The sequence below is a fragment of the Pseudophryne corroboree genome, chromosome 6, assembly GCF_028390025.1.
Source record: "Pseudophryne corroboree isolate aPseCor3 chromosome 6, aPseCor3.hap2, whole genome shotgun sequence".
Taxonomy (NCBI): domain Eukaryota; kingdom Metazoa; phylum Chordata; class Amphibia; order Anura; family Myobatrachidae; genus Pseudophryne; species Pseudophryne corroboree.
In genome coordinates, this window is record NC_086449.1 from 637,525,341 (window position 1) to 637,549,775 (window position 24,435).

A 24,435-nucleotide genomic window follows, 5' to 3' on the forward strand; every position below is an offset into this window, starting at 1 on the left:
GCTCCGGGACCGAACACCAAGGACTGGGCCTGCGGTCGATCCCTCTGGAGCTAATGGTGTCCAGTAGCCTAAGAAGCCCAATCCGGCTGCAAGCAGGCGAGTTCGCTTCTTCTCCCCTTAGTCCCTCGCTGCAGTGAGCCTGTTGCCAGCAGGTCTCACTGAAAATAAAAAACCTAAACTATACTTTCTTTCTAAGGGCTCAGGAGAGCCCCTAGTGTGCATCCAACCTCGGCCGGGCACGAAATCTAACTGAGGCTTGGAGGAGGGTTATAGTGGGAGGAGCCAGTGCACACCAGGTAGTCCTTAATCTTTCTAGAGTGCCCAGCCTCCTTCGGAGCCCGCTATTCCCCATGGTCCTTACGGAGTTCCCAGCATCCACTAGGACGTTAGAGAAAATGTTTTAACCCGACCAAGTAACAGCTCGGCAAAGTTGTAAAGCCGAGACCCCTCGGGCAGCCGCCCAAGAAGAGCCCACTTTCCTCGTGGAATGGGCTTTTACAGATTTAGGGTGCGGCAGTCCAGCCGCAGAATGTGCAAGTTGAATCGTGCTACAGATCCAGCGAGCAATAGTCTGCTTAGAAGCAGGAGCACCCAGCTTGTTGGGTGCATACAGGAGAAATAGCGAGTCAGTTTTCCCGACTCCAGCTGTCCTGGAAACATATACTTTTCAGGGCCCTGACTACGTCCAGTAACTTGGAATCCTCCAAGTCCCAAGTAGCCGCAGGCACCACAATAGGTTGGTTCACATGAAAAACTGATACCACCTTAGGAAGGAATTGGGAACGAGTCCTCAATTCTGCCTTATCCATATAAATTACAGATAAGGGCTTTTGTATGACAAAGCCGCCAATTCTGATACACGCCTGGCCGACGCCAAGGCCCACAGCATGACCACTTTCCACGGGAGGTATTATAGCTCCACGGATTTAAGTGGCTCAACCCAATGCGACTTCAGGAAATCCAACACCACGTTGAGATCCCACGGTGCCACTGGAGGCACAAACGGGGGCTGACTTTGCAGCACTCCCTTAACAAAAGTCTGAACTTCAGGCAGTGAAGCCATTTCTATTTTGGAAGAAAATCGATAGAGCCGAAATCTGGACCTTAATGGAACCCAATTTTAGGCCCATAGTCACCTCTGACTGTAGGAAGTGCAGAAATCGACCTAGCTGAAATATCTCCTTTGGGGCCTTCCTGGCCTCACAGCACGCAACATATTTCCGCCATATGCGGTGATAATGGTTTGCGTTCACTTCTTTCCTAGCTTTAAATAGCATAGGGATAACTTCCTCCGGAATGCCCTTTTCCTTCAGGATCCGGCATTCAACCGCCATGCCTTCAAACGCAGCCGCGGTACATCTTGGAACAGACAGGCCCCCTGCTGCAGCAGGTCCTGTCTGAGCGGCAGAGGCCATGGGTCCTCTGAGATCATTTCTTGGAGTTCTGGTTACCAAGCTCTTCTTGGCCAACCCGGAACAATGAGTATAGTTCTTACTTCTCTCCTTCTTATTATTCTCATTACCCTGGGTAAGAGAGGCAGAGAAGGGAACACATACACCGACTGGTACACCCACGGTGTTACCAGAGCGTCCACAGCTATCGCCTGAGGGTCCTTGACCTGGCGCAATATCTTTGTAGCTTTTTGTTGAGGCGGGACGCCATCATGTCCACCTGTGGCCTTTCCCAACGGTGTACAATCATTTGGAAAACTTCTGGATGAAGTCCCCACTCTCGCGGGTGGAGGTCGTGTCTTCTGAGAAAGTCTGCTTCTCAGTTGTCCACTCCGGGAATAAACACTGCTGGCAGTGCGAACACGTGATTTTCCGCCCATCGGAGAATCCTTGTGGCTTCTGCCATCGCCATCCTGCTTCTTGTGCCGCCCTGTCGGTTTACATGAGCGACCGCCGTGATGTTGTCTGACTGGATCAGCACCGGCCGGTGTTGAAGCAGGGGTCTAGCCTGACTTAGGGCATTGTAAATGGCCCTTAGTTCCAGAATATTTATGTGTAGGGAAGTCTCCTGACTTTTCCATAGCCTTGGAAGTTTCTTCCCTGTGTGACTGCCCCCCAGCCTCGAAGGCTGGCATCCGTGGTCACCAGGACCCAGTCCTGTATGCCGAATCTGCGGCCCCCTAGAAGATGAGCACTCTGCAGCCACCACAACAGCGACATCCTGGCCCTTGGAGACAGGGTTATCCGCCGATGCATCTGAAGATGCGACCCGGACCACTTGTCCAACAGATCCCACTGGAAAATCCTTGCATGGGACCTGGCGAATGGAATTTCTTCGTAAGAAGCTACCATCTTTCCCAGGGCTCGCGTGCATTGATGCACCGACACCTGTATTCGTATTAGGAGGTCTCTGTCTAGAGACGACAACTCCTTGGACTTCTCCTCCGGGAGAAACCCTTTTTATCCTGTTCTGTGTCCAGAACCATACCCAGGAACAGTAGACGCGTCGTAGGAACCAGCTGCGACTTTGGAATATTCAGAATCCAGCCGTGCTGTTGTAGCACTTCCCGAGATAGTGCTACTCCGACCAACAACTGCTCCCTGGACCTTGCCTTTATAAGGAGATCGTCTAAGTACGGGATAATTATTTCGGCCATTACCTTGGTAAATACCTCGGTGCCGGGTACAGACCAACGGCAACGTCTGGAATTGGTAATGACAATTCTGTACCACAATTTTGAGATACTCCTGGTGAAGAGGGTAAATAGGGACATGCAGGTAAGCATCCTTGATGTCAAGTGATACCATGAAATTTTCCAGGCTTGCAATAATCGCCCTGAGCGATTCCATTTTGAACTTGAACCTTCGTATATAAGTGTTCAAGGATTTCAATTTTAGAATGGGTCTCACCGAACCGTCTGGTTTCGGTACCACAACATTTTGGAATAGTAACCCCGGCCTTGTTGAAGGAGGGGTACCTTGATTTCACCTGCTGGAAGTACAGCTTGTGAATTGCCGCCAGTACTACCTTTCTCCGAGGGCAGCAGGCAAGGCTGATGTGAGGTAACGGCGAGGGGGAGTCGCCTCGAACTCCAGCCTGTATCCCTGTGATACTATTTGCAGAACCTAGGGATCCACCTGTGGGCAAGCCCACTGGTCCCTGAAGTTCCCGAGACGCTCCCCTACCGCACCTGTCTCCACCTGTGGAGCCCCAGCGTCATGCGGTGGACTCAGAGGAAGCGGGGGAAGATTTTTGATCCTGGGAACTGGCTGCTGGTGCAGCTTTTTCCTTCTTCCCTTGTCTCTGTGTAGAAAGGAAGCGCCTTTGACACGCTTGCTTTTCTGAAGCCGAAAGGACTGTACCTGAAAATACGGTGCTTTCTTAGGCTGTGAGGAAACCTGAGGTAAAATTTTTTCTTCCCAGCTGTTGCTGTGGATACGAGGTCCCAGAGACCATCCCCAAACAATTCCTTACCCTTATAAGGCAGAATCTCCATGTGCCTTTTACAGGCAGCATCACCTGTCCACTGCCGGGTTTCTAATACCCTCCTGGCAGAAAGGACATTGCATTAATTCTGGATGCCAGCCGGCAAATATCCCTCTGTGCATCCTTCATATATAAGACGACGTCTTTAATATGCTCTATGTTAGCAAAATATTATCCCTGTCTAGGGTTCTGACTGAGGACAGGACCCCACAAAGTCCTTTGGGGAGACAGAGAGAGAGTATGCCAGCACACACCAGAGCGCTATATAATGCAGGGATTAACACTATAACTGAGTGATTTTTCCCCCAATAGCTGCTTGTATACATATATTGCGCCTAAATTTAGTGCCCCCCCTCTTTTTAACCTTTTGAGCCTGAAAACTACAGGGGAGAGCCTGGGGAGCTGTCTTCCAGCTGCACTGTGAAGAAAAAATGGCGCCAGTGTGCTGAGGGAGATAGCCCCGCCCCTTTTTCGGCGGACTTTTCTCCCGCTTTTTTATGGATTCTGGCAGGGGTAATTTATCACATATATAGCCCTGGGACTATATATTGTGATGATTTGCCAGCCAAGGTGTCTTATATTGCCCTCAGGGCGCCCCCCCCCCAGCGCCCTGCACCCATCAGTGACCGGAGTGTGAGGTGTGCATGAGGAGCAATGGTACCTTGTTGAAGACAGAAGTCTTCTGCCGCCGATTTTCCGGAACACTTCTTGCTTCTGGCTCTGTAAGGGGGCCGGCGGCGCGGCTCCGGGAACGAACACTAAGGTCGGGTCCTGCGGTCGATCCCTCTGGAGCTAATGGTGTCCAGTAGCCTAAGAAGCCCAAACTACCACCTGTTAGGTAGGTTCGCTTCTTCTCCCCTTAGTCCCTCGCTGCAGTGAGTCTGTTGCCAGCAGATCTCACTGTAAAATAAAAAACCTAAATATACTTTCTTTCTAGGAGCTCAGGAGAGCCCCTAGTGTGCATCCAGCTCAGCCGGGCACAAGAATCTAACTGGGGTCTGGAGGAGGGTCATAGTGGGAGGAGCCAGTGCACACCAGGTAGTCCTAAAGCTTTCTTTAGTTGTGCCCAGTCTCCTGCGGAGCCGCTAATCCCCATGGTCCTTACGGAGTCCCAGCATCCACTTAGGACGTCAGAAATCTGAGGTACTCCTGGTGAGGGGGGTAAATAGGGACATGCAGGTAAGCATCCTTGATGTTCAGTGATACCATGTAATCCCCTTCGTCCAGGCTTGCAATAACCGCCCTGAGCGATTCCATTTTGAACTTGAACCTTCGTATATAAGTGTTCAAGGATTTCAATTTTAAAATGGATCTCACCGAACCGTCCGGTTTCGGTACCACAAACATTGTGGAATAGTAACCCCGTCCCTGTTGAAGAAGGGGTACCTTGACTATCACCTGCTGCGAATACAGCTTGTGAATTGCCTCCAGCACTGCCTCCCTGTCTGAGGGAGCCGTCGGCAAGGCAGATTTGAGGAAACGGCGAGGGGGAGACGTCTCGAATTCCAGCTTGTACCCCTGAGATACTACCTGTAGAATCCAGGGATCCACCCGTGAGCGAGCCCACTGGTAGCTGAAATTCTTGAGACGGGCCCCCACCGTACCTGGCTCCGCCTGTGGAGCCCCAGCGTCATGCGGTGGACTTAGAGGAAGCGGGGGAGGACTTTTGTTCCTGGGAACTGGCTGTATGCTGCAGCTTTTTCCCTCTACTTCTGCCTCTGGGCAGAAAGGACGCGCCTTTAACCCGCTTGCCTTTCTGGGGCCGAAAGGACGTACCTGATAATACGGTGCTTTCTTTGGCTGTGAGGGAACATGGGGCAAACTGTTGATTTTCCAGCTGTAGCTGTGGAAGCGAGGTCAGAGAGACCATCCCCAAACAACTCCTCACCCTTGTAAGGCAAAACTTCTATGTGCCTTTTAGAATCAGCATCACCTGTCCACTGCAGAGTTCCTGGCAGAAATGGACATTGCGTTTATTTCAGATGCCAGTCGGCAATTATCCCTCTGTGCATCTCTCATGTATAAGACTGCGTCTTTAATATGCTCTATGGTTAGCAATATAGTGTCCCTGTCTTAAGGTACAGAGAATCCGACCACGCAGCTGCAGCACTGCACATTCATGCTGAAGCAATAGCTGGTCTCAGTATAATTCCTGAGTGTGTATATACAGTACAGACTTCAGGATAGCCTCCTGCATTCTATCTGCAGGCTCCTCTAGGGCGGCCGTGTCCTGAGACGGTAGTGCCACCTTCTTTGACAGACGTGTGAGCGCTTTATCCACCCTAGGGGATGTCTCCCAACGTGACCTATCCTCTGGCGGGAAAGGGTACGCCATTAGTAACCTTTTAAAAATTACCAGTTTCTTATCGGGGGAAACTCACGCTTCTTCACACATTTAGTTCATCAGATGGGGAAAAACCACTGGAAGCTTTTTTCTCCCCAAACATAATACCCTTTTTTGTGGTACCTGGGGTAATATCAGAAATGTGCAACACATTTTTTATTGCCGTAATCATGTAACGGGTGGCTCTATTGGAATGTACAGTAGTCTCATCGTCGTCGACACTGGAGTCAGTATCCGTGTCGACATCTCTGTCTGCCATCTGAGGTAGTGGGCATTTTAGGGCCCCTGATGGCTTTTGAGATGCCTGGGCAGGCACGGGCTGAGAAGCCGGCTGTCCCACATCTGCTATGTCGTCAAACCTTTTATGTAAGGAGTTGACACTGTCACGTAAGTCCTTCCACATGTCCATCCACTCAGGTGTCGACCCCGCAGGGGGTGACATCATATTTATCGGCATCTGCTCCACCTCCACATAAGCCTACTCATCAAACATGTCGACACAGCCGTACCGACACACCGCACACACACAGGGAGTGCTCTGACTGAGGACAGGACCCCACAAAGTCCTTTGGGGAGACAGAGAGAGAGTATGCCAGCACACACCAGAGCGCTATATAATGCAGGGATTCACACTACCCACAGTGATTTTTCCCTTATAGCTGCTATAATACACATATTTGCGCCTAAATTTAGTGCCCCCCCTCTCTTTTTAACCCTTTGAGCCTGAAAACTACAGGGGAGAGCCTGGGGAGCTGTCTTCCAGCTGCACTGTGAAGAGAAAATGGCACCAGTGTGCTGAGGGAGATAGCCCCGCCCCTTTTTCGGCAGACTTCTCCCGCTCTTATAATCATAATGTGGCAGGGGTATTTTACACATATATAGTTTATTAGGCTATATTATGTGTGATTTGCCACTCTTAAGGTACTATAATTGCTGCCCAGGGCGCACCCCCCCAGCGCCCTGCACCCATCAGTGACCGGAGTATGTGGTGTGCACAGGGAGCAATGGCGCACAGCTGCAGTGCTGTGCGCTACCTTAAGACCGGAGTCTTCTGCCGCCGATTTCCTGGACGTTCTTCTTGCTTCTGGCTCTGCAAGGGGGACGGCGGCGCGGCTCCGGGACCGGACGACCGAGGCTGGGCCTATGTTCGATCCCTCTGGAGCTAATGGTGTCCAGTAGCCTAAGAAGCCCAAGCTAGCTGCAAGCAGGTAGGTCCGCTTCTCTCCCTTAAGTCCCTCGTAGCAGTGAGTCTGTTGCCAGCAGATCTCACTGAAAATAAAAAACCTAAAATATACTTTCTTTTCTAGGAGCTCAGGAGAGCCCCTAGTGTGCATCCAGCTCGGCCGGGCACAAAATTCTGACTGAGGTCTGGAGGAGGGTCATAGAGGGAGGAGCCAGTGCACACCAGGTAGTCCTAAAGCTTTCTTTAGTTGTGCCCAGTCTCCTGCGGAGCCGCTATTCCCCATGGCCCTTACGGAGTTCCCAGCATCCACTAGGACGTCAGATAGATAGAGATATATATATATATATATATATATATATATATATATATATATATATATATATATATATATATATATATATATATATATATATATATATATACACACACATACACACATACATACATACATACATACACACACATATATACCTCCGGTCCGAGACCGTGCTATGTATCAGCTACTCATACAATATATCCTGTAATAGGTACACTTTTTCTTAACTAACACGGTCTGTATAAAGACATGTATATTACTCAAGTGTTTGTAAAGTCACAGCATTGCATACAGGCGGCTTTACAAGGTAGACCGTGCTCTGCAGTCCCAGAGCCAAGCCGCAACTATGCTTATAAGATGGCGCCCAGCGTCTCAGTCAGGGAGAGTGTGAGGCAGCTCCAGGGTGGGAAAAATAAGAATTTACTTACCGATAATTCTATTTCTCGGAGTCCGTAGTGGATGCTGGGGTTCCTGAAAGGACCATGGGGAATAGCGGCTCCGCAGGAGACAGGGCACAAAAGTAAAGCTTTCCGATCAGGTGGTGTGCACTGGCTCCTCCCCCTATGACCCTCCTCCAAGCCAGTTAGGTACTGTGCCCGGACGAGCGTACACAATAAGGGAAGAATTTTGAATCCCGGGTAAGACTCATACCAGCCACACCAATCACACCGTACAACTTGTGATCAAAATCAGTTAACAGTATGATAACAGAGGAGCCTCTGAAAGATGGCTTCTTAACAATAACCCGAATTAGTTAACAATAACTATGTACAATTATTGCAGATAATCCGCACTTGGGATGGGCGCCCAGCATCCACTACGGACTCCGAGAAATAGAATTATCGGTAAGTAAATTCTTATTTTCTCTATCGTCCTAGTGGATGCTGGGGTTCCTGAAAGGACCATGGGGATTATACCAAAGCTCCCAAACGGGCGGGAGAGTGCGGATGACTCTGCAGCACCGAATGAGAGAACTCCAGGTCCTCCTTAGCCAGAGTATCAAATTTGTAAAATTTTACAAACGTGTTCTCCCCTGACCATGTAGCTGCTCGGCAAAGTTGTAATGCCGAGACCCCTCGGGCAGCCGCCCAAGATGAGCCCACCTTCCTTGTGGAGTGGGCCTTTACAGATTTAGGCTGTGGCAGGCCTGCCACAGAATGTGCAAGTTGGATTGTGCTACAGATCCAACGAGCAATCGTCTGCTTAGACGCAGGAGCACCCATCTTGTTGGGTGCATACAATATAAACAACGAGTCAGATTTTCTGACTCCAGCTGTCCTTGCAATATATATTTTTAATGCTCTGACAACGTCCAGTAACTTGGAGTCCTCCAAGTCACTTGTAGCCGCAGGCACTACAATAGGCTGGTTCAGATGAAATGCTGACACCACCTTAGGGAGAAAATGCGGACGAGTCCGCAGTTCTGCCCTGTCCGAATGGAAAATCAGATATGGGCTTTTGTAAGATAAAGCTGCCAGTTCTGACACTCTCCTGGCCGAAGCCAGGGCTAGTAACATGGTCACTTTCCATGTGAGATATTTTAAATCCACCTTTTTTAGTGGTTCAAACCAATGAGATTTTAGAAATTCCAAAACCACATTGAGATCCCACGGTGCCACTGGAGGCACCACAGGAGGCTGTATATGCAGCACTCCCTTAACAAAAGTCTGGACTTCAGGAACTGAAGCCAATTCTTTTTGAAAGAAAATCGACAGGGCCGAAATTTGAACCTTAATAGATCCCAATTTGAGACCCATAGACAATCCTGATTGCAGGAAATGTAGGAATCGACCCAGTTGAAATTCCTCCGTCGGAGCACTCCGATCCTCGCACCACGCAACATATCTTCGCCAAATGCGGTGATAGTGTTGCACGGTTACTTCCTTCCTTGCTTTAATCAAAGTAGGAATGACTTCTTCCGGCATGCCTTTTTCCTTTAGGATCCGGCGTTCAACCGCCATGCCGTCAAACGCAGCCGCGGTAAGTCTTGAAACAGACAGGGGACCCTGCTGAAGCAAGTCCCTCCTTAGAGGTAGAGGCCACGGATCTTCCGTGATCATCTCTTGAAGTTCCGGGTACCAAGTCCTTCTTGGCCAATCCGGAACCACTAGTATCGTTCTTACGCCTCTTTGCCGTATAATTCTCAATACTTTTGGTATGAGAGGCAGAGGAGGAAACACATACACCGACTGGTACACCCAAGGCGTTACCAGCGCGTCCACAGCTATTGCCTGCGGATCTCTTGACCTGGCGCAATACCTGTCCAGTTTTTTTGTTGAGGCGAGACGCCATCATGTCCACCATTGGTCTTTCCCAACGGGTTACCAGCATGTGGAAGACGTCCGGATGAAGTCCCCACTCTCCCGGGTGAAGGTCGTGTCTGCTGAGGAAGTCTGCTTCCCAGTTGTCCACTCCCGGGATGAACACTGCTGACAGTGCTATCACATGATTCTCTGCCCAGCGAAGAATCCTTGCAGCTTCTGCCATTGCACTCCTGCTTCTTGTGCCGCCCTGTCTGTTCACATGGGCGACTGCCGTGATGTTGTCCGACTGGATCAACACCGGTTTTCCTTGAAGCAGAGGTTCTGCCTGGCTTAGAGCATTGTAGATTGCTCTTAGTTCCAGAATGTTTATGTGAAGAGACGTTTCCAGGCTCGTCCACACTCCCTGGAAGTTTCTTCCTTGTGTGACTGCTCCCCAGCCTCTCAGGCTGGCGTCCGTGGTCACCAGGATCCAATCCTGTATGCCGAATCTGCGGCCCTCCAATAGATGAGCACTCTGCAACCACCACAGAAGAGATACCCTTGTCCTTGGAGACAGGGTTATCCGCTGGTGCATCTGAAGATGCGACCCTGACCATTTGTCTAACAGATCCCTCTGGAAAATTCGTGCATGGAATCTGCCGAATGGAATTGCTTCGTAAGAAGCCACCATTTTTCCCAGGACTCTTGTGCATTGATGTACAGACACCTTTCCTGGTTTTAGGAGGTTCCTGACAAGCTCGGACAACTCCTTGGCTTTTTCCTCCGGGAGAAAAACCTTTTTCTGAACCGTGTCCAGAATCATCCCTAGGAACAGCAGACGAGTTGTCGGCATTAACTGGGATTTTGGAATATTCAGAATCCAGCCGTGTTGTTTTAGCACTTCTTGAGACAGTGCTAATCCCCTCTCTAGCTGTTCTCTGGACCTTGCCCTTATTAGGAGATCGTCCAAGTATGGGATAATTAATACGCCTTTTCTTCGAAGAAGAATCATCATCTCGGCCATTACCTTTGTAAAGACCCGAGGTGCCGTGGACAATCCAAACGGCAGCGTCTGAAACTGATAGTGACAGTTTTGTACAACGAACCTGAGGTACCCCTGGTGTGAGGGGTAAATTGGAACGTGGAGGTACGCATCCTTGATGTCCAAGGACACCATAAAGTCCCCTTCTTCCAGGTTCGCTATCACTGCTCTGAGTGACTCCATTTTGAACTTGAACTTCTTTATGTACAGGTTCAAGGACTTCAGATTTAGAATAGGTCTTACCGAGCCGTCCGGCTTCGGTACCACAAATAGAGTGGAATAATACCCCTTTCCCTGTTGTAGAAGAGGTACCTTGACTATCACCTGCTGAGAGTACAGCTTGTGAATGGCTTCCAAAACCGTCTCCCTTTCGGAGGGGGACGTTGGTAAAGCAGACTTCAGGAAACGGCGAGGCGGATCTGTCTCTAGTTCCAACCTGTACCCCTGAGATATTATCTGCAGGATCCAGGGATCTACCTGCGAGTGAGCCCACTGCGCGCTGAAATGCTTGAGACGACCGCCCACCGCCCCCGAGTCCGCTTGAGAAGCCCCAGCGTCATGCTGAGGCTTTTGTAGAAGCGGGGGAGGGCTTCTGTTCCTGGGAAGGAGCTGCCTGTTGGTGTCTCTTCCCCCTTCCTCTGCCTCGTGGCAGATATGAATATCCCTTTGCTCTCTTGTTTTTAAAGGAACGAAAGGACTGCGGTTGAAAAGTCGGTGTCTTTTTCTGTTGGGGAGTAGCTTGAGGTAAAAAGGTGGATTTTCCGGCTGTAGCCGTGGCCACCAAATCTGATAGACCGACTCCAAATAACTCCTCCCCTTTATACGGCAAAACTTCCATATGCCGTTTTGAGTCCGCATCGCCTGACCACTGTCGCGTCCATAAACTTCTTCTGGCCGAAATGGACATAGCACTTACCCGTGATGCCAGTGTGCAGATATCCCTCTGTGCATCACGCATATAAAGAAATGCATCCTTTATTTGCTCTAAAGACAGTAAAACATTGTCCCTATCCAGGGTATCAATATTTTCAATCAGGGACTCTGACCAAACTACTCCAGCACTGCACATCCAGGCTGACGCTATAGCTGGTCGTAGTATAACACCTGTATGTGTGTATATACTTTTTTGGATATTTTCCATCCTCCTATCTGTTGGATCTTTAAGTGCGGCCGTCTCAGGAGAGGGTAACGCCACTTGTTTAGATAAGCGTGTGAGCGCCTTATCCACCCTAGGAGGTGTTTCCCAGCGCGCCCTAACCTCTGACGGGAAAGGGTATAAAGCTAATAACTTCTTTGAAATTAGCATCTTTTTATCGGGGGCAACCCACGCTTCATCACATACATCATTTAGTTCTTCTGATTCAGGAAAAACTATAGGTAGTTTTTTCACACCCCACATAATACCCTGTTTAGTGGTACCAGTAGTATCAGCTAAATGTAACGCCTCCTTCATTGCCAAAATCATATAACGTGTGGCCCTACTGGAAAATACGGTTGATTCGTCACCGTCGCCACTGGAATCAGTGCCTGTGTCTGGGTCTGTGTCGACCGACTGAGGCAAAGGGCGTTTTACAGCCCCTGACGGTGTTTGAGGCGCCTGGACAGGCACTAACTGATTGTCCGGCCGTCTCATGTCGACAAACGACTGCTTTAGCGTGTTGACACTATCCCGTAATTCCATAAATAAAGGCATCCATTCTGGTGTCGACCCCCTAGGAGGTGACATCCCCATATTTGGCAATTGCTCCGCCTCCACACCAATATCGTCCTCATACATGTCGACACACACGTACCGACACACAGCAGACACACAGGGAATGCTCTTAACGACGACAGAACCCCACTAGCCCTTTGGGGAGACAGAGGGAGAGTTTGCCAGCACACACCAAAAGCGCTATATATGACAGGGATAGCCTTATAATAAGTGCTCCCTGTATAGCTGCTTTTATAATATAATTTTTGCCACTATTTTGCCCCCCCTCTCTTGTTTTACCCTGTTTCTGTAGTGCAGTGCAGGGGAGAGACCTGGGAGCCGTCCTGACCAGCGGAGCTGAGTAAGGAAAATGGCGCTGTGTGCTGAGGAGATAGGCCCCGCCCCTTTTCCGGCGGGCTCGTCTCCCGCTCTTTAGTGTATTCTGGCAGGGGTTAAATATCTCCATATAGCCCCGGAGGCTATATGTGAGGTATTTTTTAGCCAAATAGGTTTTCATTTGCCTCCAACCGCCCTGCACCCTCAGTGACTGCCGTGTGAAGTGTGCTGAGAGGAAAATGGCGCACAGCTGCAGTGCTGTGCGCTACCTTTAGAAGACTGAGGAGTCTTCTGCCGCCGATTCTGGACCTCTTCATGTTTCAGCATCTGCAAGGGGGCCGGCGGCGAGGCTCCGGTGACCATCCAGGCTGTACCTGTGATCGTCCCTCTGGAGCTGATGTCCAGTAGCCAAGAAGCCAATCCATCCTGCACGCAGGTGAGTTCACTTCTTCTCCCCTAAGTCCCTCGTTGCAGTGATCCTGTTGCCAGCAGGACTCACTGTAAAATAAAAACCTAAGCTAAACTTTCTCTAAGCAGCTCTTTAGGAGAGCCACCTAGATTGCACCCTTCTCGGCCGGGCACAAAAATCTAACTGGCTTGGAGGAGGGTCATAGGGGGAGGAGCCAGTGCACACCACCTGATCGGAAAGCTTTACTTTTGTGCCCTGTCTCCTGCGGAGCCGCTATTCCCCATGGTCCTTTCAGGAACCCCAGCATCCACTAGGACGATAGAGAAATCTGCAGTAGATCTCACCCTGGGCAGGGGAGAGGCTACAGGTCAAGCACCAGCTCCCCTATGCTGGACTTCCACCCCAGGTACTAGCGAGCCTTATTAAATGGGGCATTAGTACACCCATCCTGTGCTCTAGTGCCCTGGTGGTCTATTAGTGTCCATGCTCGGGGACAGTGTCCACGCCAGCGCCACGACCTGTCTCCCTAGGTCACAGATGGAACACGAGTTAACGGCAGGTCCCACCAGGGGGACCCTCTTACCTCCTCCCCGTAGCTGCCACGTGAAGCAGGACAGCGACTGCGTGCCTAAAGCCAGAGCGTCTCCGCCTCAAAAACCCATGAACAGGCTGCGGGAGTATGCAACGCCGCTTGGAAGGTGATGGAGCTGCAGTGTCACCATGACATACAGCGCTGACAGCCCAGTTTTGAAGAAATGTTCTGTCCGAAAAAATAAGAATTTACTTACCGATAATTCTATTTCTCGGAGTCCGTAGTGGATGCTGGGGTTCCTGAAAGGACCATGGGGAATAGCGGCTCCGCAGGAGACAGGGCACAAAAAAGTAAAGCTTTACTAGGTCAGGTGGTGTGCACTGGCTCCTCCCCCTATGACCCTCCTCCAGACTCCAGTTAGGTACTGTGCCCGGACGAGCATACACAATAAGGGAGGCATTTTGAATCCCGGGTAAGACTCATACCAGCCACACCAATCACACCGTACAACTTGTGATCTAAACCCAGTTAACAGTATGACAACAGAAAGGGCCTCTTAAAGATGGCTCCTTAACAATAACCCGAATTAGTTAACAATAACTATGTACAAGTATTGCAGATAATCCGCACTTGGGATGGGCGCCCAGCATCCACTACGGACTCCGAGAAATAGAATTATCGGTAAGTAAATTCTTATTTTCTCTATCGTCCTAAGTGGATGCTGGGGTTCCTGAAAGGACCATGGGGATTATACCAAAGCTCCCAAACGGGCGGGAGAGTGCGGATGACTCTGCAGCACCGAATGAGAGAACTCCAGGTCCTCCTTTGCCAGGGTATCAAATTTGTAAAATTTTACAAACGTGTTCTCCCCCGACCACGTAGCTGCTCGGCAGAGTTGTAATGCCGAGACCCCTCGGGCAGCCGCCCAAGATGAGCCCACCTTCCTTGTGGAGTGGGCTTTTACAGTTTTAGGCTGTGGCAGGCCTGCCACAGAATGTGCAAGTTGAATTGTGTTACAAATCCAACGAGCAATCGACTGCTTAGAAGCAGGTGCGCCCAACTTGTTGGGTGCATACAATATAAACAGCGAGTCAGATTTTCTGACTCCAGCCGTCCTTGCAATGTATATTTTTAAGGCTCTGACAACGTCCAACAACTTGGAGTCCTCCAAGTCGCTAGTGGCCGCAGGCACCACAATAGGTTGGTTCAGATGAAATGCTGATACCACTTTAGGGAGAAAATGCGGACGAGTCCGCAGTTCTGCCCTATCCGAATGGAAGATTAGATAAGGACTTTTATAAGATAAAGCCGCCAATTCAGATACTCTCCTGGCAGAGGCCAGGGCTAGTAACATAGTCACTTTCAATGTGAGATATTTCAAATCCACCTTTTTCAATGGTTCAAACCAATGGGATTTGAGGAAATCTAAAACTACATTTAGATCCCACGGTGCCACCGGAGGCACCACAGGAGGCTGTATATGCAGTACTCCCTTGACAAAAGTCTGGACCTCAGGGACAGAGGCCAATTCTTTTTGGAAGAATATTGACAGGGCCGAAATTTGAACCTTAATGGATCCCAATTTGAGACCCATAGATAATCCTGATTGCAGGAAATGTAGGAAACGACCCAGTTGGAATTCCTCCGTCGGAACCCTCCGATCCTCGCACCACGCTACATATTTTCGCCAAATGCGGTGATAATGTTTCACGGTGACTTCCTTCCGTGCCTTAATCAAGGTAGGAATGACTTCTTCTGGAATGCCTTTCCCTTTTAGGATCTGGCGTTCAACCGCCATGCCGTCAAACGCAGCCGCGGTAAGTCTTGAAAAAGACAGGGACCCTGCTGTAGCAGGTCCCTTCTCAGAGGTAGAGGCCACGGTTCGTCCGTGAGCATCTCTTGAAGTTCCGGATACCAAGTCCTTCTCGGCCAATCCGGAACCACTAGTATTGTTCTTACTCTTCTTTGCCGTATGATCTTCAATACCTTTGGTATGAGCGGCAGAGGAGGAAACACATACACTGACTGGTACACCCAAGGAGTTACCAGTGCGTCCACAGCTATTGCCTGTGGATCTCTTGACCTGGCGCAATATTTGTCCAGTTTCTTGTTGAGGCGAGACGCCATCATGTCTACAATTGGTCTTTCCCAACGGTCTATTAACATGTTGAAGACTTCTGGATGTAGACCCCACTCTCCCGGATGAAGATCGTGTCTGCTGAGGAAGTCTGCTTCCCAGTTGTCCACGCCCGGGATGAACACTGCTGACAGTGCTATCACGTGATTCTCCGCCCAGCGAAGAATCTTGGCAGCTTCTGCCATTGCACTCCTGCTTCTTGTGCCGCCCTGCCTGTTTACATGGGCGACCGCCGTGATGTTGTCCGACTGAATCAACACCGGCTTTCCTTGCAGGAGAAGTTCCGCCTGGCTTAGAGCATTGTAGATTGCTCTTAGTTCCAGAATGTTTATGTGAAGAGACTTTTCCAGACTCGTCCATACTCCCTGGAAGTTTCTTCCTTGTGTGACTGCTCCCCAGCCTCTCAGGCTGGCGTCCGTGGTCACCAGGATCCAATCCTGAATGCCGAATCTGCGGCCTTCTAATAGGTGAGCCTTCTGCAACCACCACAGAAGTGACACCCTTGTCTTTGGTGACAGGGTTATTCGCAGGTGCATCTGCAGATGCGACCCTGACCATTTGTCCAACAGATCCCTTTGGAATATTCTTGCATGGAATCTGCCGAATGGAATTGCTTCGTAAGAAGCCACCATTTTTCCCAGGACTCTTGTGCATTGATGTACTGACACTTTTCCTGGTTTTAGGAGGTTCCTGACCAGATCGGATAACTCCTTGGCTTTTTCCTCTGGAAGGAAAACCTTTTTCTGAACCGTGTCCAGAATCATTCCTAGGAACAGCAGACGAGTTGTCGGGATTAAATGGGATTTTGGAATATTCAGAATCCACCCGTGTTGTCTTAGCACCTCTTGAGATAGTGCTAAAGCTGTCTCCAGCTGTTCTCTGGACCTTGCCCTTATTAGGAGATCGTCCAAGTATGGGATAACTAATACGCCTTTTCTTCGAAGAAGAATCATCATCTCGGCCATTACCTTGGTAAAGACCCGAGGCGCCGTGGACAATCCGAACGGCAGCGTCTGAAACTGATAGTGACAGTTTTGAACAATGAACCTGAGGTACCCCTGGTGTGCGGGGTAAATCGGAACGTGTAGATACGCATCCTTGATGTCCAAGGATACCATAAAGTCCTCTTCTTCCAGGTTCGCTATCACTGCTCTGAGTGACTCCATCTTGAACTTGAACTTTTTTATGTAGAGGTTCAAGGACTTCAGATTTAGAATAGGCCTTACCGAGCCATCCGGCTTCGGTACCACAAATAGAGTGGAATAATACCCCTTTCCTTGTTGTAATAGGGGTACTTTGACTATCACCTGCTGAGCGTACAGCTTGTGAATGGCTTCCAACACCCTCTCCCTTTCGGAAGAGACGGTTGGTAAGGCAGACTTCAGGAAACGATGAGGAGGATCCGTCTCTAATTCCAACCTGTACCCCTGAGATATTATCTGCAGGATCCAGGGGTCTACCTGCGAGTGAGCCCACTGCGCGCTGTAATTTTTGAGACGGCCCTTTTACAGCCCCTGACGGTGTTTGAGGCGCCTGGACAGGCATTAATTGATTGTCCGGCCGCCTCATGTCCTCAACTGACTGTTTAAGGGAAGATAAACCATCACGTAATTCCACAAATAAAGGCATCCATTCTGGTGTCGACCCCCTGGGGGGTGACATCTGCATATTTGGCAATTGCTCCGCCTCCACACCAATATCGTCCTCATACATGTCGACACCACGTACCGACACACACCGCAAACTCACAGGGAATGCTCTAATGAAGACAGGACCCACTAGCCCTTTTGGGGAGACAGAGGGAGAGTCTGCCAGCACACACCACAAAGCGCTATATATACAAGGGATATCCTTATATTAAGTGCTCCCTTATAGCTGCTTTAATATATATATATATAGCCATTAATGTGCCCCCCCTCTCTGTTTTACCCTGTTTCTGTAGTGCAGTGCAGGGGAGAGACCTGGGAGCCGTTCTGACCAGCGGAGCTGTGACAGAAAATGGCGCCGTGTGCTGAGGAGATAGGCCCCGCCCCTTTTTCGGCGGGTTCTTCTCCCGCTATTTTTCCAGTCAGGCAGGGGTTAAATATCTCCATATAGCCCCTATGGGCTATATGTGAGGTATTTTTAGCCTTGTATAAGGTTTATATTTGCCTCTCAGAGCGCCCCCCCCCAGCGCTCTGCACCCTCAGTGACTGCCCAGTGAAGTGTGCTGAGAGGAAAATGGCGCACAGCTGCAGTGCTGTGCGCTACCTTATGAAGACTGAGGAGTCTTCAGCCGCCGGTTTCCGGACCTCTTCACGCTTCAGCATCTGCAAGGGGGTCGGCGGCGCGGCTCCGGGACCGGACTCCACGGCTGGGCCTGTGTTCGATCCCTCTGGAGCTAATGGTGTCCAGTAGCCAAGCAGCAAATCCACTCTGCATGCAGGTGAGTTTACTACTTTCCCCCTAAGTCCCACGTTGCAGTGATCCTGTTGCCAGCAGGACTCACTGTAAAGAAAAAAACCTAAACTAAACTTTCTCTAAGCAGCTCTTTAGGAGAGCCACCTAGATTGCACCCTTTTCGTTCGGGCACAAAATCTAACTGGAGTCTGGAGGAGGGTCATAGGGGGAGGAGCCAGTGCACACCACCTGACCTAGTAAAGCTTTACTTTTTTGTGCCCTGTCTCCTGCGGAGCCGCTATTCCCCATGGTCCTTTCAGGAACCCCAGCATCCACTTAGGACGATAGAGAAAGCTTTTTCAGGGCTGCCCAATGCAGCCCACCTGTTAAGTAACCTGCTGCTGCAGACACCAACTGAAACTGAGCTCACAGTGTCTGAGGTGGGATTATAGAGGAGACCCATATGCATCCTGGGACAGCCTAAAGCTTTAGCCTGTTGGTGCCTCTGGATCAAGATCCACTCTACACCCGATGTTTCCCTGTGGAAACTAATGTAACCTGCTGCAGAAACACTATTAAAATACCATGGCCAGCAGAATATTTAAGGTCCCTTCTTGAACACTTCACCTCTGTTCCTTAAAAGCCACATGCCTCCTTAATGTATGTTCTTACTATTATAAATAAGAAAACCAAAACAGGTTGCAACCCAGCAAGTTTATTTTCAGACAAGATCTGCTGTAGGTGTTAAGAGTTACAGTTATAACAATAATAAAAAAAATTACAAAGATGACTTTTCTATGGGATATGAACTTTTATCAGACATAAACATTATGCTTAAACATTGCACACAAGTTGTCTGGTTGGGACCAAAACACCCATGTACAGCATTGTTACACAAGATTCATGTATTAGAAGAGAATCCAGTTTTCCTTTGGGACCAATATGGTTACTAGAAATGTATGCCACAAAACAAAAACTATATACTTGTCCCATGTTTAAAATAACATGAAGGATGATTGACAAACAAGCTGCATTGCATGGGTGCAAGCGATTCCACCTGTACCCTTCAAGTGATGAATTTTATCAATATCAAGCCCCAGCAGTTTATTCTCTTGGAGAGATGGGGCATTAATGCACATGGTTCTTAAAATCCCAACAGTACTATAAAGGATGGTTCTTGGCTTTGTGCGGGATTTGGACACTTATCCACATTAATTACCTTCTGCAAAGCTCACTCTTCTGTTATGGTGTAAAACAAATTGTTACCACACTGGATTCATCAGAGCTGCATCATGGACAGAACAGCACATTGTCTGTGTAACGTAAACTAGGCTATAGCTTTACATAGATCTACGGAAAATATAATACTCAATGGAACAAGCCATCTCCAGCTCTTAGCAGCTAGTACTGGGTTTTAATACTCCTATTTCTTGCAAGCCCCATCAAGCAACCAGGCTTCCATGCAAGAGGCTAAGATTACTGCCATTAACCAGCTGTCAATGAGGAGGAAATGTAGTATTACAGAAATAGATGCAAATCAAGACAACAGCGTCTGTTTGGGAACTTAAAAGCGGATGATAGGACTGTTGCTTTTGTAGAGATAGAATTTTGCATGAGAAATTCAGCCATTTGTAAACCTTGAATACTACTTATAGACCTGGTGTAACTCCAGACACAAGCCTATTGGATAATGTGCAAGGTACAGCCATCGCTAAAACTGTAGCAACAAGGACCGACTCTAAAACATACAATAGAAAAAAAACAAACAAACCCAGAACATTGTCAAAACACGGAGGTCAAAGGAGTAGAAAACAAATGCAGTAAAATATAGGGCTGACTAAGAAACTACAAGAGATTTGCAGTCATCACTTTTCTCTGATCAGTATGTTGGAGCCATATTTAGGTAACAACTTAAAGCTTTGTTATACTGTTTGATAATAGAAATCAATTATGGAATTTACTCAATGTCCATTTCTGGAAGCTTCTTTTCTGCTTCAGAAGTGCCTGTGTTTGGGCTTTGTTCTGCAGCCTGCGGCCCCTGGCCATCTGTGTTATTTTCTACTGGTCCGTTCTGCTCTCCTGCCTGCTGCTCCTCTTTTGGAGGTTCCACCTTCGGTTTGGGCTTGGAGACAATAGGGTTGCATGTGCTCGTCAATTCCTTGGGGGGGGGAAATAAAATTAAAATTAAATCCACAATCTACCACTCTGCGTAACAGAACAAGTATCGGAGTCTGGGGAAGCAGTAGAAGACCCTAGTACTGAACCTGGACATTAATGTACACATTGGACTTTTCATATACACTGGATACTACATGGAATACAGTATTATTTAATAGTATAGTTGAACCAGTACTGCACTTTCTAAGCACACATTGTCCCAACTCATGGTAAAGCCCCCGTTTCTTCTTTCTGGTAGCTACTCTCTGGTTCAGTGCACTGATTGAGGACTCCGATCCACACACACTGCAAACTTGTTAGAAGCAGCTGCTACCACTGGGCATATGCAGCAGCTCTGCTCTGTCCCTTAAACTGCATGATGTGGCAGCAGTTCTATTCATCGTATTATATACCAATGCTATTATTATAATTTGAGACACTAGCCAAGAGAAGGGATGTTCCCGGCCAACCGGATCGCCGCCCCCCCCCCCCCCCACCACCTCACGCGCGTTTGCCTACGCTAATGTTAGTCTGTAGATTTGCCTTTCCAGTAAAGAGTACATGATAAAATGAAACAATAGTGCTGCAAACTAAGGGGGAGATGCATCAAATAGTGAAGTTGCCACAGCAACCAATCAACTTCACCACAAGGTATGATGCAGCTCCCCCTAAATACTTCCTAACTCCATTCCATAGGTCAGATGCTATATGGCAGGCCTGGCCAACCTGCGCCTCTCCAGCTGTTGTGTAACTACACATTCCAGCATGCCCTGACAAACTTTGACTTCCCTAATATCAAAACTTCGGAAGGGCATGATGGGTCTTGTAGTTGCACAACATCTAGGCCTGCTATATGGGGTATATTTATTAAATTACTTAATACTGTCACCACAGGCTGCTTTTAGCATTCACTCACAGAAGGTAGCATGCTTTGGACAGGTAGCTGTAACATCCGATTCAGAGAAAAAACACTATCCAAACTGGGGAGTCTATTCATGAAGCAGTTAAAATAGAAGTGAGCCAGTGGAGAAAATTGCCAATGGCAAGCAATCAGCTTTTAAGTAACATCTATAAAGTGCATTCTATAAAATTATATATTTGTTGACATGGGCAACTGCTCCACTCTTATTACTGCTTCATAAATAGTCCTACATGTGTTAATACAGTATGTGACCGAGTAGGACCCTTAAAACATGCCACTATTGATATAACCCTTCCTAAGTAAACTAAATTTGTTTTTAAAGAGGTGCCCTCAACTTCTTGGGCATAATCAAAGCCAGACTCTATAGTTCTATTAATCTCTGCATAAACCGCAGATCAGAATGTCAGTTCTTACACATTTCTGATAAGTTTATAGCAGAACACGATACAAGATAAGTACGTTAGTATCGGACTACATTTCATATCGAGAAGAGACATTCGATAACACCAACAACTCACTTTTGTTTTTGCCTGAATATCTTTTGTTTTTACAACAGGATCTACAGTTAGATTTTGCTTCATTTGTAGATTCATTTTGTTATTCATCCACTCCATAGCTTCATTTATGCACTTTTCCACCTTCTCCATGTCAGCGGGATCCAAATGGTCATATGCTTCTTCCTGCAAGGAGAACTGTCATCACAGCAGAAAAGCACTTCTCATAGTAATGCAATACAGAATAAGAGCACAACATACTCCAGGAGGACCCTATCCTGACATTTAGCAGGAGCAATGACACAAAGGGACTGATTCAATTGTTGTGCCCCCCTCCAGCTGCGCATCTATACTAAATAGGTGTCTATCAGCTATTCACCTGTTGCCAAGATAAGATGCCCATTAGCATTTTACACGGTTGGCAGCTCTAGGTTTAGACACGCAAAGCAGCTAAACCAGGCTCAAGCTGCCGTGTGGGAAAGTACAGGTTTAAAATACAAACTACAGACTTTAAACACATTTTCTCTCACACCTCCAGAGGCTGCAAGAAAAAGAAAAAAAAAAAGTTAACAAAAAAATTTGAGCGGGCAATCAGTTTTTGGTGAAACAATTGAATAGCTCTGATTAGACGCCCATTCCTTTAGACGGCCAGCAGGTGGTGCGCGCAACAATTGAATCAGCCCCAAATAGTCTATGCCACAAAGGAGCATGCAGACACAAGGAAAAGCCTGCCAATTACGCACCCAGCAGCAGCAGTCAGGGAGGGCATTCTGCTCTATATGGAATCAGTTACTAGCCAAGCATGTAACCCATACTGAAAGTTTGTTAAATTTTTAAAATCTGTTCCAACAGACACTCAATGATAGCCCTCAAGGATCATCTACCTAGATTATAAAGTTCTGCATGTTACTATGGAGTACATTTACTAAGCAGTGATAAGAGCGGAGAAGTGAGCCAGTGGAGATATTTCCCCATCAACCAATCAGCAGCTCTATATCATTTTATAGTATGCAAATTATAGATGTTACTTCAGTGCTGATTGGTTGCCATGGGCAACTTCTCCACTGGCTCACTTCTCTGCTCTTATCACTGCTTAGTAAATGTACCCCTAAATTTCTTACTTATATTATAAAAATCACCCCATCTTTCCTTCATCTTGCCTTTATGGCTCCATTACAACCCCAATAACAGAGTATTTTTGATAGGGTAAAGTTCAGTATGGTGGCTAGGTTGTAGTCACTTTCATCTTCATGCACATATTAGCCCTTCTGACAAGGTATAAAATACTTTACCTAGACCCAATGCCCATATACTCCTAGTGCTTCGGAACGACCTGGGCTGGCTTGTAGGCGAGGGATGCACTTATGAGCAGTTTACCCTATCTTTTATTTTTATAACCTTGTAGTGCAGTGGCAGATAGAATGGTAAAACAAAGTATAAACAACCATTGGAAACCAAGGCAATGCCAACTGAAATCAAGAGTCCGTACCGAACAGACCATTTGGTTTCAGACAGCTGCATTTGTGGAACATCGGTGGAATGGACCACCACTGTCTAGGGTTCAGGTAACTGGGACAAAATGGTCACCTCTCCACTATAAAACTTTCACAGGAGCTGGGTTTAGGACACCATGCTTTTTATATAGGTACCATCATCTTCACTGGGGCCAGGAGAAGTTGGTCCTTTGCTACCCCTGAATTACATTGTTAAGACAACGCTCATACATTGCCCAAAGCTGCAAGATCCCACTGGTCAGGCCTACACAGGGTGTGCTAGCAAAAATAAACCTGTTGAGATCAGCAATGTGCATACTCCTCTACCTAGGGAGCATTTGATGCATCAGTGATGGAGAGAAAAGGAGGAGAATACCATACAGGGCTACCCCGCATTACAGCAAGAGGAAGACTACTTTTCCTCCTCAGTCATAATAGGCAGTGTCCTGCTTTATCAAGTGTAACCAAGTTGATGTGGCACTGTGGAAAACTGCCAGCACCAGAAATAAGGATAATCAGCAGTGAGCCTATTCTACAAAATTAAATAAAACCTTCATTTTCATAGTGTATCATGTTTCAGTGGCTGATAATTATCCAGAAGGGGCTATATCTCCATAGCAAATACACACACAGCTCAAAATGAAGTGTAGACTTCAAATTCCACAAAAAGTCTACTGTACAGCACGCTGAGTACGACTAAAAAGTCCCCGACTTCAGTGAATTCATATCAAGACATGTCAGCAGCAGCATGTATTCTCCCAAGAGCAAAAACAGACAGCCGTAACCTGACAGCTGCCTCTAAATAACACAGCACACTCAAATATTACATATCTCCACTTAAATACGGACCAAAAAGAAAAAAGAAAAAAAGTGAATACCTTATTTTTAAAGGCATGAATAACTTTCATGTACAGCTGTATTTGTTTTCCAAGCTCATCAAAGGCCTTTGGTCTGTCCACATATTCCTGGTAACGCATTTGTATAGGCTGGCCCAAGTTCTGGAAAAGAAGGAGAGTCATATGTTTCAGATCCATCACAGACAAGACCAACGTGCTTATGCATTGAGAAGTGAAAGGAATGGGTAATTTGGGACAATTCTTAAAATTACAAAAGGTTTGGATTCACGCCTATCTAGTAGAAAAAAAAAAACCTGCAACTATTATGAACATCTCTCTGCATTTATGAGTGATTAGTTTCAATTAACCTACCTTTAGGTCTGTTATTTTGTCTATATAAACTTGTTTTGGCTGATCCTCTCCATCTTCATACAACCAGTTCTCAGTGTCCTCAAGTTTTAGCATCAAGCTGTTCCGGTCC

The 24,435-nt window shown here is 47.8% G+C and overlaps 1 protein-coding gene across 2 annotated transcripts in view; it reads right to left on the reverse strand.

Annotated features, from left to right (window-relative positions):
- Window positions 1-18,747: 18,747 nt before the first annotated feature.
- The window catches only part of HSPA4 (heat shock protein family A (Hsp70) member 4), a 123,116-nt gene continuing 117,428 nt past the window's right edge, over window positions 18,748-24,435 (reverse strand). For both annotated transcript variants that reach the window (XM_063928153.1, XM_063928152.1), the window contains exons 16-19: window positions 24,327-24,434; window positions 23,997-24,116; window positions 21,650-21,811; window positions 18,748-20,210 (exon numbers count right to left, since the gene is read on the reverse strand). In XM_063928153.1, the coding sequence (XP_063784223.1) occupies window positions 20,010-20,210; window positions 21,650-21,811; window positions 23,997-24,116; window positions 24,327-24,434 (591 nt within the window). In that variant the 3' untranslated portion in view covers window positions 18,748-20,009. The remainder of the gene's footprint in view (window positions 20,211-21,649; window positions 21,812-23,996; window positions 24,117-24,326; window position 24,435) is intronic.